Source organism: Stylophora pistillata, chromosome 14, assembly GCF_964205215.1.
Source record: "Stylophora pistillata chromosome 14, jaStyPist1.2, whole genome shotgun sequence".
In the NCBI taxonomy this organism is placed as follows: domain Eukaryota; kingdom Metazoa; phylum Cnidaria; class Anthozoa; order Scleractinia; family Pocilloporidae; genus Stylophora; species Stylophora pistillata.
The window spans coordinates 12,729,516-12,746,239 of record NC_142532.1 but is presented as its reverse complement, the minus strand read 5'-3'; the positions used below and the strand labels follow the sequence as shown (position 1 = coordinate 12,746,239).

The following is a 16,724-nucleotide window of genomic DNA, read 5'->3' as shown; positions in this document are numbered from 1 at the left end:
CTGTAACGAAGCGCAGCCTATATGTATGGAATGGAGACAGAATTTATTCATGTTTCCCGTGAAACGTTTGAAATAAATGCATGAGCCTTTAAAAAAAAATTAATTCTTGGGAAGTCTATTGCACACAACCCAATGAAAACCAACCGCAATAATTTGCTAAATACTGTTAGAAAACGATCGTGCGTTTTTTTACCTCAATCGATAATAATTTAAAAATACATAAATATATATGTATATAAATATACATATATACCAAGAACGTTATGTAACTGACGGAATCAAATTACGTTATTGAAGAAAGAACCAAAACACCGAAATCCGCCTGCAATTTGAAGCCGTTACCACTTCTTACATTTTCTATTTTCACCTCAGAAAGCCAATGAGTAAAGAAAATGGAAGCATCAATAATGTATCTCACGAGAGCGGGCTGGAATAGATTATCACGACAACAATGGTTTAATTTACACTTTTCGCTCCCCCTAGGTGACTGTACAAACACTGCTTGAATTTGGCTGAATTTGCCTAAGTTTTCGATCTTTAAAGAACTGCAACCGGCCTTTGCAAATATACTAACCTGTAAGTTATTTTCAAACCGGTAACAACTTTCCACCCGTAACACACTTATAACCATAAATGCAACTTTTCAAGCAAGTCACGCAAGTGCAAAATTGAAAGACGAAAAATCTCGTTAGTGACTGTTTAAGAAAACTGTTTTCCTTCTAGAAAATTAAGTGCATTCGCTTAGAGCTTGCGTAATTAACACTCCGCGACATTTTAAGCCGAAGGATGGTGCGACAAAGGCCTATAGAAATATTATGTTTTTTTTTTCGAAGAAGACATGTGCGCTTTTCTTCTTACAGTTTGATATTTCTGGAGCTCATGTATGTAATGAAAAAAGTACATCTCGAGTCCACAAAATGACTAAAACAGTAAGTCGCAGCTTGTTGTCCTTAACCTCGAATTGCCACCCGCTTATTTTGCTTCAGTCACATGTGTGCTTAACTGCCTTCTCACAAAACAATTTTCTATGTTGGAAGTCGAGGAGGATTCCTCGCTTTTTTCATCATCAAAATAAAAGAAGACATTAGACAACCACAGTTGTTACACCCTTAATCCTGTTTATGATGATATAATGAGAGCGCGTTCTAGAATAGGAACCGAATGTGTTTAGCAGTAATGAAACATTTTCGCGCTGCAGGTGAATTGAGTGTTAAGTTAATTTTGATATTAAGTCCTAGGCTACTTACAGTTACTCATAACCAAAATCTTGAGCTAGCAATTGGTCAAGATCGACACTTGCCAATTGAGGAAATCAAAATCCAAAAATATCGGCAAACTGTTTCTGAGCTTATAGCAGTTGTTCATTGAAGTGTTAATACCCCTTTGGCAAAACAAATGACCGGCTGTTGTCAGTGACTTGTCGCAACTTGTTAAAGACTTTGTAAACTGAATTACATTTCCAAGGAGGAATATTTTAGCCTAACTTTTGCCGAAAATACCGCCAAATGAATTTCGTTTCATATCTGCGTTATGCGTCTACACGTATAATTGTTTCGAAAAGATATCAGCGAAAAAATGGGGTAAAACTTTGTAAATATGTACTCTATATTGAATACGTAATGTTTGATTACAAGATAAACACGCTTGAAGAAAATTATATAGACTACTTTTTCGCCAAAACGGCTGAGGTTGAGAATGAGGGATTCAAACCTCTGGGACGAGTCATTAAATATTTTCTAGTGAGTAGGTGTTAGAGACCGCTTATAGTTCAAAAAGGAAAATTAGAGATCGTGAAATTAAGGCACTTAATAAATCATAAGAGAATTTGTAAGTAAACCGCTATAACGTACCTCAGAAGTCCGAATATTGAATCACTCAATGCTCTCTTGCCTGGTTTACAGTTTCGCTCTTTCGAATATCCGTTAAGTATCCTCTTGTTTCGAACTCTGAAGTGTTTCGACGCGTTTTCGAAACTTTTTGGTGTTGATCCAAACGCCACATAGGCGATAATATAAAAGCCGACAATTACATTGTATTAGGCGATTTCATTGTTTCGTAAGCTGTCGTCACACCTTTTGTATACAATACAAACAGCTCTCCGTTCTAACCTAATGTATTCAAATTTGCCGTGGCCAGTATTCACCACACCAATGTCGATATCACGCGATATTAGAATAGGAAAGGATAACAGATGATTCGGATGACTTTGTTGAAACCTAGACTCATTATACAACAAAAACCCCGCGCTTCTTTTAGAGCGCGCGAAAAAAAATTACATTTTCATTGGAGCTGGTGGGACAAGCTACGTGTTTACATATTCCACATGAATCAGTCTTTTATTAATGGCACCCTGTCGAAATGAACTGCTCTTCAGTTGTTTCAAAGCAATTGATCTAATTGAAACCGAAAACAAGTTGCTGGGTTTTACCTTGGTTTGTCTCGCTGAAGCGCCGAAATGACCTTTTAAAATCGCTTTCCTCGATGATCTGGCTTGCCTCGTTCGCTTTGTCATGCAAATTATAGCTTCATGATTTTTGATCGCCTGAACTGTTTCGTGCGTTCAAGTAAAAAAAGAATTAAATTCTTACAAGTTGATTGTCGTGTAAACAATAGTACGATCGAAAGGGTTAAAAGTGGAGGATTTTGGTGAAAATAAAGCACGAGTTCTTTTAGAAGCCGAAATTTTCGTAACTTTGTTGATACCCAAGTGATCTTTCGACACGTTCCTTTTTAAGAAAAACCAATGGGAAGAGAAAAAAATAAACTATCGAATCTAATTGGTGCGTGTATTGTTTGGTTGAATCTTAAGAGTTATAGTCATTGAACCTTGACACATTTTCATAGCAAATCTGTAAACACTTTCTTAGTTATGTTTTGATTTCGATATCAATTCACAATTAAAATATTAGAGTTGTGTGATTCACACTTGTTTCAGAACGTGATACGTTATACCGGAATCGATGTGAAAAAAGCGTGTAGACTTTGCTATATCTACGTGCACAGGTAAAGAATGGGGCCTTTGATTGATATTTATAGAGCGTGTAAGCTCATTGCCCGCGAATCCCGTTTATCTTTTTTATTACGAACAAAGCAGATGATTTAAACCTTGTACGTGAACGTATTCCCCTTTTCAATGATTACTCGGAAAGGCGGAAATTAGCCATTTCTTCGATTTCCTGTTGATTTTATCTACGGAAAAAGTTTTAAGATATCACCGAACTAGCTATTCGGTGCATTTAAGTTCAAATATCTCTTCGATCAGCAGTTAATGCGCTAGGATTTGCCTACACCTGAAAGTTCTTAAGTACCGAGGTTCCTAAATTCTAAGAAGGGCGAGCTTTCTTAAGACGCTCGATGAATAAAATGCTTCGGGGTTTTCCGCCTCTTTGATTTTTTTTGTAAAAGCTTTGTATATCGAACAAGTAAATGCATTTTTGTAAAGTTACAATAAAGAGGGCGCCATTGTTGCGAGGCGCTTTATTTCTACTAATGTCAATCAATACTACACTGAATGAATCTACTTTCATTAACCAGTGTAGTGTAAAAGCTTTCGTGAGTTGGGGTGGAGTGCTAAAATAGATCGACGTGGTACATACGCGAATCGTTTCTAAACGTCCTAAATCCCGTAATCCGAGCGAAAAGAGCCGAAAAACGCAAAATATAATATTGTGCCTTGGAATGGAAACCTCCGATCTTTCTTGATAATCATATGAACAACCGTAACTGTATTTGATGCGTTACTCTAATATCTGAGGCACGTGCATGGAACGTAGGTTATATAACTAATAAATTTTGAACTCGATTACTTGATTCATGAGAGCACTTTTTTGTTCCTCTAAAGATTCATGTCTTCAAAACAATTAATTGAAACCCACCGTTTCTTGTCATCTTAAGTGGAAAACAAAATGTTCCCAGACACCTGGAACCTCCGAAATAAACGAAACAGACCTGCGTCTTATAATGACTCATTGGTCCAAGTACCCCTTGAGTACACTACACGCATCATTACATTTCAAGAGTTTCGACCAGAGTCGGTTATTGAATGAAAAAAAGACGGCATTCCGACAGAGCAGTCACGGAGACTAACTTATAATTAACTTTTTAAACCTTCGAGCAATTTAAAAAATATTTTCTAATAGTTTAAATAGCAACACGCAATCCTAAAACTTCCATCTGTGAGTATTTGCACGCGAACGTCGGTTGCCTTCTCAGAAAATTTCTTCTGTTCTCGACGCTTTCTAACTGCTTAAATTAACAGACTTTTTGTAGCTTTATATGAAAAATTATAACGGAATTCCTTTCGACTGCCACTCTATTTAAACAGCACGGTGTCCTTTTGATTCTAGAGTTCTCCAATGAAACTCTTAGTTTGAAACTTACACTGATTTTTGACGACTCGACTTAGAATAGCCGTTTAAAGATCTCGAATTTCGTTAATGTTATTAGCAATTTAATGAATGACCCAGTTTTAACGCTCTCCGAAATCCTTAAGGAAATTTGCGACGAACTATGGGTTTTGGTCGCTAACAACGATAGAGAATTGTGTGAAATAATATCCTGCAAGTAGTTTTTCCAACCGCACTTAAGAATGAGTCAACTTTAAATTTGGATGATATTCGCTTTCTAAATGTAAACCATTCAAACCACCGAAAAACTCCTTTGCATTAGGGAAATTCTTTTCATACTTATATTTCACCTGGGAGCGAAGATGTCTTTTGATCAAATTACGATATCAACCTGGTTATATCCACTTGTAGTTTTCATTTTGGCAAGACTTTTCGCCGGCCCATCGCGGAAACTTGTCTAACTAAAATCGCATATTCTGCCTCAGGGCGTAAATCTGTAGGATTGCACTCTCAAAATTCTTTCATTTTTTAGAACAAATCTTATGTCTGACCTTTGTCGTTAGCGATCATTTGGCATGTCCAGTGCGTCTGTTAAAATTGCAAATTTTCTTAGACTAAGAACAAAAAAATCTTTCTCTTTACCTCCACATGATGGGCTACCAGAACTAAATCAGGATTGAGACGATTCTGTTTCCTGCATCATACTTGCGTAGCCAATGCAGATAAAGATCGTTTTATTTTTAAGTATATTAAATCGTCAAAAAATATGTTTTATTTAGCGCTCCTGGAAATTTAGCACAGTGACAACATACGCTGTCTTCGTCCAGGGGCTTGATTATCATGTGATTACGAATTATGGTCACGCAATTGGAAAAGGTGTTTATTGTTTGTAGTAATTTCAAACGTGTGTTTTAGGGTAAAATCTAAATCATTATTAACGTGTCTTCTAGTATTGTGCAGCCGGTAATACGTGATTACATGTTCCACAAGATATATAAAGAACAACTATGGATCGGTGTCAGTGAATTACTTATGTACATATGTGTATCCGCATGCAAAAAAAATCTTCAGTAATTTCGCTTATTTAAGTAAACGAACCAAGACAATGAATGATTCTCTATCAATCACATTATCTCAATTAATCAGGTTATTGTCAAACAGGGACAACTAAAAGAACTGTCTGGGGGTGACTTTTGAAGTGCCGCTAATAGTGGAAAAAAACGCTCGCCTTAGCTTGCATGTGGTACTAAGCAAATTATCAAAACTCGCCTTTTCTCATGCAAAATTGTTGTAATTTTTTTTGGGGGGAAAATATTCATGAAGTTCACTCGCATCCCGATTTTTAAACATAGTGACCTCTCGGTCTGTTCATGTTTAAATTTTGATTATGGCAGAACGTGTAAACCTTCCAAATTCTTAACCATCTCATTTCGATCTTTTAAAGTCAATTTTAGTAACTTCTTTCTCGCTGGAGGCAATTTGCATTTATGTAAGCTACTTTCTTTTGATCTTTAGCTAACTCTCTCCCGAATCATCTGCTTACAGTAATTTAAAAAAAAAAAAAAGTTCTAAGTTCCGTTACAGCAGGACCGAACCACGGTAAAAAAGGAAATTAATTACTAGTTTTTAATCAGAACAGGAGGAGGTGTGCAGTTTCGTAACGTGCTTTCTTTGTTCTATTCCGACTTTCAAACAAGCTCATGACTCGTTTCATCCATTTTACAACCAAAAAAAATAGATCTCATAACCTCTATTAATCCCTCTTTGCCGAATTAGCCTCGTCTGACCTAAGGCAAATTTTAACTATATTGAACTTTGGACAAAAAGTTCTGCTTAGCATTTTTCTAATATATGTCATGGTCTGACATATTCCGACCTCTACAAATACGCTAACTGTGAAAGGCTGTGTTGTCTTTTTGTTAACGATAATATTCCAAATGGAATTATATTTTAGGAATTATTGATTATAATTTTAGCTACAGCTATCTTATTATTGATTGCAAGATTACGTTCGTCTTTATTGAACTTTAACTGTTAATTTAAACACTTGAAGATTTCTGTGGTTAGGTCTCAACTCACAAGTCGCCATATAATGAAATAATCAATGTCTGAGCTGCAGATTTCAGGTTACAAAGGGGAACGTCACAGCGGAACTGCAATCAGCGGCAGTCTCGAATCAGAAAGTAAGCCCAGCATGAGCTAGGTTTTGAGGCCTTAACAGGGTGGATTTTGCCGCCAAGCGCTACACGCAATTTCACAACCATGATTTTCATAAATGATAGTTTTCTATCATCAATATTTTTAGACCAAAACGGGAACTGACCAACTTCTCCAAAAATTGCAGCCTTTTACTCCTTTTTCGGCAATCATATGAAGCCGAAGAAAACTAGAGACGAAGACACCAAGATACCATGCACTCCATTATGTTTCTTTTCACACTTCTATGATTTCTTAGAATACCAAAAATGAAAATATAATTATATAGCTAAAGCATCTTACAGTATCACATAATACTACTTAAGCGCGTTCCAGCACGTGGCTGAGAGGTTTTTTAGAAAATAAAGTGGAAAAGAAATCACTTTATAAAATAAGCCGATAAAATGGATAACTGCGCTGTATTTTTGGCAAACTATAATGCTTACAGCGCCTCTCTCGACACAGGAGTGTAAAAGGTTACCATGCACCAACCTTTCCGGGAAGCCTGACAAAATGGCGGAACTGCGAATGATCTGGTTTGAACTAGCTGTCCTTCAATTAGAAAGTGGCATATGAATACTTATCGAGTCGTACACTCTCCTTCAAGGAGAAAGTGGCTTCTAGATGCCTATAGGGTCATATGCTACATAAAGTGGCCTGAGGTTCGGCAACAATGCGCGAAATTCACTCCTGTTAGACTGTGCTGAAATCAAAAGTCTGTACTGAAACTCATTACGTAATTCCTTTTTGCAGCCCGTCCTATCACAAGTGTTTGATTTTTAACGTAAGGTGGAACAATCAGGTTGATAAAAGTTTTTAGCAAGTAGCGGCAATTATATACCTCTCTGTTCGATTTTTTCCTCGATATTTGGAACCACTCTTCCAGTACCTAATCTTCAACCACGTACAGGACTGGACTCTAAGAACTAGCTGAAGGACAGTTGTGAATGTACTTTAAATTAAAAATAGCAGCAATTACATAAAAAAAACACAGGTAATCATAGACTCTTTACTAAGCGAATTAATTCCAGGTATTTTTATCAACAAAACATTTCCGTTCAAGATAATTCCGGTCAAAGTTAAAGTCAAACCTGTTAGGATGTATGCGATCCTGATGAATACATTTACATGTAACGGAAATAAGCTTATGTGCATGTCCAACGCGCGCAAAAGATTCCAATAAGAACTGAGTAACGACAGACAAACTGTTAAATTGCCGCATCATGGTACAATCACCATTAAACAACATTGCAGATTATCAAATAAAAAAGCAGTGAAATTCTTAGCATTCACTGCAGTGCGTCACCAATAAATGTAGTAACAGCCTAGTTCACTATGAAGGCTTGGTAGCTAGGTGGGAATCCGAGATGTTTACGGTTCGATCCATTATGGGGACTCAGAATTTTTCCTTTGTCTCACGCTCGTGACAAGACAAAAAACATCTCTCTTCATTACTGCAACGTGTTCGTCTTCTCTCAAATACTCCACTGGTCATTACTGACGATGCTACGTTTAGTGAGAGAGCATTTCCAGCTCTTACCAACTGAATTTCTTCATTTAGCATAGGAAAATTTGGTTCAATCCCTATGCATGTGATACCAAAGATGTATTCCTTTTATAACTGCGAAGGCCTACCTTCTAGGATATACATTGTTGGTCGCCTTCACGACCTAACCGCTTTAAATTTCCGAAGTTGAAAATGAAAATAAAAGTTTTGAAAAGACTCCTTATCCTATACATGGGCGAGGTCTCAGGCAAAGGTTTACTCAGTGCTAGAATTTTTCCACGTACAAATTTTTCACTTGAAAAAAATTTCCAAGAAAGTGGCGAGTACAGCAACATGTATACTAATATGGACATGACAATAACTAGTCAATAGGCTACAGCCCACATATACCAGGCAGCAGAAAATTGTCCTTCTTTTCGTTTCTTATTTTTCTCCTTATCTTATGCGATCATTTATTTATACGATGCACAATAAACAATCTTTGGGAGCTACTGAGCAGCGCTTTCGTGTTGGTTTGATTGCTTAGGGGGCTTTTAATAAAATATCAGTAAGCGTGGAGGAGGGTTATTTGGAACCCCCGTTTGGTAAAGAATTGAAATTTCTCATCAATTTGAATAATATGCTACACAAGGCTGTTGTATATCTTTGGCAGTCTGCTCTTCGCTATCCAAATGGACGACATATATAGAAATACGTGCAGGCTATGTCAGATCATCTAATGAAATACCAGCTTGTTACATTAAAATGAAAGCTACTGAGACGTAAGTTTAGGTGACCTTAATTATACAACACAAGTTGGTTCTGTATATTTTCAGCTGACAATGAAGCATCATCGGTGAGTATGTGTAACAGTCTCACTGACTAGATGCAAGCTTCGTAATAGCACTATTCTTTAGAGTTATATTGAGTTCAGAGAATATTTACAACTATATCAACTCTCTTGATAAACCAGGGGGTAAATAAACGAAGACATGGGCGGTATCAAATTGAAAGCTATTACTTTATTACGGTGGACGAGTTGAACTGATAAGAATATGAAGTTATTATGACAAATTATAGCAAAAGTTAAACAAAATAGCATCTCAAGTGAACATAATATATTGCCAGGAACCAAATATGCCTGAGGTCGACTCATCTACCTATAGTTCTTACATATATGTCAAGTGCAGGTACTTTTTATTTTGAACAGCTAAGTGGCCTTCGAAGTGCCGCTACGTTTTATGTCATAGAAGAGTCGATCGGTATAGCTCTGAGTTTATTTGAAGAAAATGTTACGACTTCCCTCGAACAGAACATACCGGACATACTCTAGAGTGGCGAAGTTGGATCTACGCCAAAACCCACACCACACCACAATACTGACCAAAGCCTTTCTCTCCTTTCAATCGAGCCGATTTATGAAAAAAAAAAAACCCTAAAACAGTGCTTTTTACATCAGTGATTTAAGTGACCACAGTTGGAGTGCTTTAGCTATTTACAGTACTCGGCAAAAACTGTAAAGCCAATAACAACACAACAATAGAGTCAGCCACTACAAATTTTCCTCATTTTCGATGTAAGTCACAACCGCAGTTTGACATTCAGTCGCCTTAAGGTAAACCGGCCTTACATGACTGTGCAGAACTCATGCATAACCTTTATCATCGTGGTTGACTCTTCGCTTTCAAACATTTCGCTGTTTTCCTGTTTGCATATCTAATTTACGCAAATCATTGCAAGAGGAAATAAAAAAACACGACCTACTTTTATCCTAGCCTTATATAGTTACATTACTGGACGATTTAATTGTACCTAAAAGATATCTTTAGATATCAGGGAAGATACTGAACTTAATCATCGAGGCTAACATTCAGTTCAATTGACAACTAAAAGGACACCTTCCAAGACAAGTGGTTGTTATTCGCAGATGACTCTTTATCAAAGCTCTCCATGGAAAACTCGCAATCCCTGAGCTTGTGCTGTTTGCTGACATGTAAACTGTAACCACCCAATTGGAAGCTACTGAAAAGTTCTCTAAAATGCAATTGCTCATTTAGCTCTTCAAGCTAGAAGGCTCTAAATTTTCAGGTCTGAGAATGAAACTATATTTAATAAATGTACGATATGAGGGAGCCTTTCACAATGGTAAAATATTCAAGCCTCCAACAACTTCATTTAATGTGCTTATACTGCTAAGGATGTACAATTATGAAGTTCTGAATGAAACTCGATTGTAAATCCATTGAAACAAAGGAGCTGCGAAATCAAATGCTGTATTTTCCTCGATATTTTCTCAACAAGTACTATTTCTACAATGGATTATCATATGGCCTTGTCACCGCGTTATTGATCATATTCAGTCGTTCAAAGAGCAGAAAACGCTATCCAACGGATAAATCGCTACCCGGCGAATATGTGTTGACAAAACGTACTCTATCTACGGAATAGAGAATTATTCAGTGGATGCCGAACGACCTGGATCCGTCTAGTTTTTTTTTATCATGCACTAGTTGTAAGGGAATCTGTAACCTTGTAAGCCTTAATTGTTTTTATCAAATTTCCTCACCATTAATCTGTTTTTTTTCACCAGTTGTCATAATTTCGTATCAAGCGGCATATTTTATCTTATTTTTATCCTATATTCGCGCGCCAATTTGGTTTTATGTCTTGTCAAAAACAGAAGAGCAGGTCTCGCACCTTAACCCTGAAAGTCTGCTGGCGAAAATCGCGTGCGTAGTTCTAGCAGCCTTTGCTATCATTTCCGTTTCCCACTTTGATAAACGACTCGCTGCAGGGTTTGGTCCGTAGCTGCTGCCGCATTACCTCAATCAAACCTGGTACTGGGTGTGTTATCCATGTCCCCGAAAGACTGTAGTAGAAACTATGCGAAACTGAGATTGTTGACTAAAGTACGGTTTATTCTATTAATGTAGTTTTCATCAATAATACATGACTGAAGATTGCTGACCTTTTGCATTGAAATAGAAACGCTAGAACGTGATCTAGCGTGGGTGTTGTAAACACGTTACGGGCCAAGATCATTTTGACGTGTTTAAGCTCTAAACTTCACGAAAGTCACCGCTATCGGTACTTAGTAAAAAGCTGACTAAGTCAGTGTGTAGAAATAGATGAGTGGGCAACTCATGATGACGTTGAGGAAAGCAAGCTTTTCAGTTCATATAAAGCTATGAGCGAGTCTCCCAGCGGAACTCAAAAGGGCGAGCAGTTACGGCGATAACAAAGCTTAATGCGATTAGATCGTTTCCTGTGTTGCCTCTCTCACATCTAAATTTGAAAGCAGCTATTCAGGAAAATTCGCACGCTACACGCGCTAAGTTTGAGTTCTTACCAAAGTCTCTTGCGATTTGGAGGTGTTGGAGTGCTGAGCAATACTTATGAAATATTGAACATAGAAGTATTTTTTTAGACAAATTAGTTGTAACACCGAAGTGCTGGACACTTTGAAATAGTAGTACCATTTGGCCTTGGCTACTGTAAATTTCTGAAAATAACTACCCTCGTTTCAATCGCTTTAGTGGTCTTTTACTATCACTACAATGTGAGTAGCTAAAACCTTTTTTTAAAGAGGCTCGACGAAGGATTAGATGCGGAACTTCGCCTTTACAACATTCTGTACTAAGGGCAGGGGGGAGCTATTTTCCTTGCTACCAGATGTAAGGGGATGATTTGACCTAATGGGTCGTGTTCGCCCAATTTGATTATTCTTCTTCATTGATCAAATATGGAACTTTCACTTTTTTTACCAACCATGGATTGACAAGATAACTTTAAGAATTAATAACGGAAAGCTGAAATCCTTAACTTTTCCTGAGGGAGGAGTCGTGTATGTATCAAATTAGAGTCCTTTTAAGGAATTAACACTTTTCAAAAACAAGTCTTCGTATTGGATTAACTCTTCCGGAACTGAGCTGAAAAACTTGGTCAAAGTTTATCTTAGGGATTGAGTGTTACGGAAAGTTCGACGCTAAGCAAACTTTGATCATCACGTTTCTCAACAACTCAACCCTTTAACTGCCAAGATCTCATTAGCAATTCTCCTCACTGTCTGCCATACAATTCTTATCGTGTAAGTTTGGAGAATTTGGTATTGGATCAATTGATGATCTCCCCATTTTCTTTTTTCCTTATTCTTATTACTTGTCTGCTTGATATTGTATTGATATTGTAAGGAGAAATTCTCTCTTGGTCACTCATGGGAGTTAAAGGGTTAATAAGGGAATTCAAAACAATCTAAGATCTACGATAAGAAAGTTCTTCTCCAAGCCTTAAAGAGTCTAGGTCCTTACTTTTCAGCTCCTGACGGCAAACACTCATCTTTGAAAAGGACTGCGTTTTTGAGAATATCTTAATTGGAGTTGTAAATAAATTAAACATCTCGTTATACGCCGTTGAAACATAAGGGGAAATTTAATTTAGAAAATGAAATGAAATGAGATTTGAAATTCATTTATAACACGGTTAGCTAATGGACGAACAAGGACTTGGGAAGGGAGATGTTAATGGTGAGCGACGACAAGAATCGTCCTTAATTAGGTTCGCGAAATTTGAAATGTTAGCAGACTTAATGTCAGACTTTGCGTCACTGTTTCGACCACGTCGTCTAAAAACTAAGCATTTTGATGGGGCATTAGGAAAAACACAATGACAGCCCCCAATGTAAGAGGAAGTCAGAAACACGATTAGTCTGAAATGACTAAAGTCACGTCTCTTAAAGTGATCAATCTGTAACATGCAAAACTAATTCCACGAGTAGAGAACCAAAAATTGTTTATAGTTTGAAGGTATGGAAAGCAACATATTAGGACAAAGGATAAATAAAAAATGACTGTGAGGGAGTAAGGATGGCAAATGTTCTAAAGGATTGCCGACGCATAACTTGAATATAAAACGATAAAATATACAAACTCTGACCTTAAAAGAGTACTGAGAAATAGAACCACTTCTAACAGTACGTTTAGACATAATATCCGTTCTATTTCGGATATTTTTGTAAGTCACACGGAGTATTTAAAAAGCAAACTTAAACTGCAATAAAATTGAAAACCACAAATGTCATTCAAACATAGTAAGTTCTCAATCATCTCTTGATATTGTTAAAAAACTGGAAGATCACAAACATCTCAAACTTGTAAAGGCCTTTTTTTGTACCCGAAGCTGTACTCAAAACTTTCATTACGCAGTCAACAACGTCAAATTTAATTTGTTTACGTTTTAAGGTCGTAAATTACAACAAAATTTTAGAACTTTACCTCTTTAAAAAACGAGGACGTCCACCTTTTTACCACGAAGAAGAGTTGTTTTCTTAGAAAAATCTGTTTTGACGGTGTTTTTCCCAAAGTGATTGCCAAGCGCCTTGTGCTCTGTAATCGTAATTTAATGATAAGTATAAGTTACATGTAGCGCGCCTTTAAAAACAACCGGAAGTGATTAAGCTATAAAAAACACTCATGGACGGATGTTTTCTTATATCCATCGTACATGGCGAGAATTTCAGCTTCCTGACATAATTGATTTTAAAAACTCTCTAATGATAGAAGAAAACTAATAAAAAAAGATTAAGCCTAAATTTTCGTTTTAGAGAAAGTGAGCTCCGGAGCATTAAATGACCTCGCTAAAAAAGGGGACGTTTTCGAGATGTCAGCTTGCGGAAGGTTTCCGTTACAGAGTGCATAGTTTCACGTACAGTACGGGGGGTTTCTGAATGATACCACTGCTCGTGTGTTTTAACCAGTCAATGGTTATATATATGGAACAAATCAACTTCAAATACTTTGCGTATTTAGCTAAGACAGCAAGGAGAATAGCAAGAACAGCTGCTGCTGGCAATAACAACAACAATCGTGAAAACAACTTATCACTTCATGGCTATTCCTGGAGATTATGGGATTATGGTAATCTATTGCTTTTTCCGAAAACTGACGAGATCTCCGGATCTGTCAGTCGTCTTAGCCTATGCTTGACAGTGAAATTTCGGCAAGGCCCCGTCCACACGTATCCGTTTTCATTTGAAAACGCAACTTTTTCCTTAAAGTTACGGCTTTCTTCCATACGTATCCATTGGAAACGATCACTGAAAACGAGAATGCAACTTTCTGAAAAGGCCTTTTTCGCGTGTACGAGTAGATGGACGAAAATAGAACTTTTAAAAAAAAATTACCTCACATTATTTATTCCATTTCACTTCGCAAGCTCATAATAGCGAATACGCATGAGTTAAGCATGCGCTGTCGCGTTATCATTTAAAAGTTATTATCGTTTTTAAATCGATTCATCGTGTACGTGTGGACGGGAGAAAACGATGCGAAAACGCTACGAGTGGACTCGAAAGTTGCGTTTTCAAACGAATACGGAAATGTGTGGACGTGCCGTTGGGATAAAATGTTCTGTATATGTAACACCCTCAATAATTATTTTTATTAATTTATTCCTAAGGGTCGCAATTCGATGGTTAAGAGACAAAAAGACTGTTTCCCAAAACATCAGAGGCAATGGTTCGCTTTATATAGAGCGAGAGAATTACGGTCAAAAGCAAGTTTGGAGTTGATCATTGTCCTGCTACGATAAAACGCGTATTAGGCGTACCTTACATCAACAGACACCTGACATTTTTCTCCCTTCCTCCCCTCCCCGCGTTCTGTCCATCTGTTAGAAAACAAACAATCAAACAATGAATATATTCCGGTCACGCTCAGATAAAGTTCCTCCTTTAAATATTTATGATTCTTATATTTGTGTTTTCAGGCTACGCCACTTCGCAGTCCCTTTTTTCGACTCACGCTCAAGCAGTCAAGTGCAAAAAATTGACCAAGCAATTTCATTTCACTTGTCTCTGTTGAAAGTCAATCAAAGAAGTTAAAAGCCAAACGTACGATCTCGTCTTTTAAGAGCCATCCAAACATTAGACACAAACCAAAGTTATAGAAATCGTCCAACACATCTTTTTTTTAGTTTGTCCATGTTCTCCTTCATATATTATCTCTGTTTGACCGCGCGCCTAAATTGATCTGTAGAGGGAGGGAGCGTTGCGTGACGAGCCCAAACAACGGCTGCGAAGGAGACTATAGAGAGGACAGAACGCTAGAGAACTCTTTCATATACATTTAAAGAGCCTTTTCTTTCGCACAACTCACTTGAAATTTATTTAAATTCAATTATGTTTCTCCGGAGCGATAATAATTACAAAAGACGAACAACGTGGTTGTTATTGAAATTCTTGGAAACGTTAAAGGCTGTTACGTTTACCGATATTTTCCACTTTTACCGTTGGAAAAACCATCTGTTTTAAAACATCATGATGACGTTTTAGACTGTCAAATTAGTGATATCAGCTAACTTAAGCTAATAATATAAACGCAAAAATTCGATAGTTCGTTTGAAATTTCCTTATTCAGGTGAAAATTGAGACTGCGCATTAAAATACAGAAGAAAATCTTGTTGGTTGAAAATAATTTTATTTGTTCTTTCATAAATGAGTATTTAATTGTCTACTTTGAAGAAAGAGCTAGTCTGATCAATTCAATCTGTAATACGATGTGCTATCAGAACTAAATTTCCTAATTATTTTTTATGAATGCGCTACTAAAATGAATCCATCTTTTCTTTAAGAAGAAACTTTTGTACCTGTACTGTATTTTGTCATGTGTTTAAGTTTGAATGCATACACGAACCGTTTCAAGAGACAGGTATCTCAGCCATAACCAAATAACAGATTCTCTCTATTGCTCGATTCGTATTCGAGTAATTTCGGAAAATTATGTCGTCGTTTGGAAAAGATTTAGATTGATCAAGTTAATGCCTAACAAGCAAAAACTCTTTAATCTGCTGCAGGGAAAGTCAAATCTTACGCTCGAGACAATTAATGAATTATCTACCTCAGCCCATAAAATAATTATCCGTATTAGTAGATAAGATTGTTGTTAACTCAAAACAGGAAGCTTCATTCAAATGATTTCCATATTTTGACGAACCAGGAACTAACATGACAAATGTTTTCTTATTTTAATCAATTTGTTCTTTTATTTCTGCAACTGGTTAACCTGACTGATACCTTTCCTTTTATCCTAGAGTATACACACATTTATCAATTCATTTTCCACAAAGCGTCTTCAACAAGATTAAGGCAGTATTATGAGAAACATTGCATGAATTTAGGACGTATAAGAAATTTTACGGATCTTTTTATTCATCCTTAACTTCTTTTTAAGCACGTGATGCAAGTTACAAATTAATCTCTCATTCGAAATCCATCATCCGTGTTTATCCTTTATTCAAATGTGACGTTATTTTGGCGACAATCTTTTAACCGAATCTTTCTGATTTTCTCTCTTAAAATGATCCAATTTTTATAACTTATATTTCTAGAATATTGAAACTGTTAGCTCTTGAGAGGATAATTCATATCGGAGATTACAAAACGTTTTAACATAATTACGTGAAGAATCATTTTAATACATCTTTCATCGTTTAGGTTAGTACTGTTTGTTCGGAATATGTTTTTTTTCCGGCAGGAAAACCAAACAATCTAAATTTTCATTTCACTAAACTCTTTTTTATTTACTCTCTTAATGGAATGAATGTTTTAAAAAATCAATTTTGGAACTGCTCATATATTTTCAAAGACGTCATCTTCCGCTTTCTTTACTTATTTGGGATTTTCATTTACGCAGATTTATAAG

At 36.6% G+C, this 16,724-nt stretch overlaps 1 protein-coding gene across 6 annotated transcripts in view; it reads right to left on the bottom strand.

Annotated features, from left to right (window-relative positions):
• Nucleotides 1-14,656, bottom strand: part of LOC111330647 (doublesex and mab-3 related transcription factor 3, truncated) — a 37,136-nt gene extending 22,480 nt beyond the window's left edge. Inside the window, exons 1-2 of one of the 6 annotated variants that reach the window (XM_088745079.1) lie at nucleotides 14,632-14,656; nucleotides 13,299-13,409 (exon numbers count right to left, since the gene is read on the bottom strand). Coding sequence is in view for 2 of the 6 variants with exons in the window: in XM_022935545.2 (XP_022791280.2) it covers nucleotides 3,876-3,969 (94 nt within the window). In the remaining 4 variants the exon portion in view is untranslated. Of the gene's footprint in view, nucleotides 1-1,247; nucleotides 1,306-1,850; nucleotides 2,057-3,875; nucleotides 4,004-4,988; nucleotides 5,010-13,298; nucleotides 13,410-14,631 lie in introns of those variants that run through there. The other 5 variants (XM_088745081.1, XM_088745080.1, XM_022935545.2 and 2 more) reach the window with 5 other exon arrangements.
• Between the last annotated feature and the right edge of the window lie 2,068 nt (nucleotides 14,657-16,724).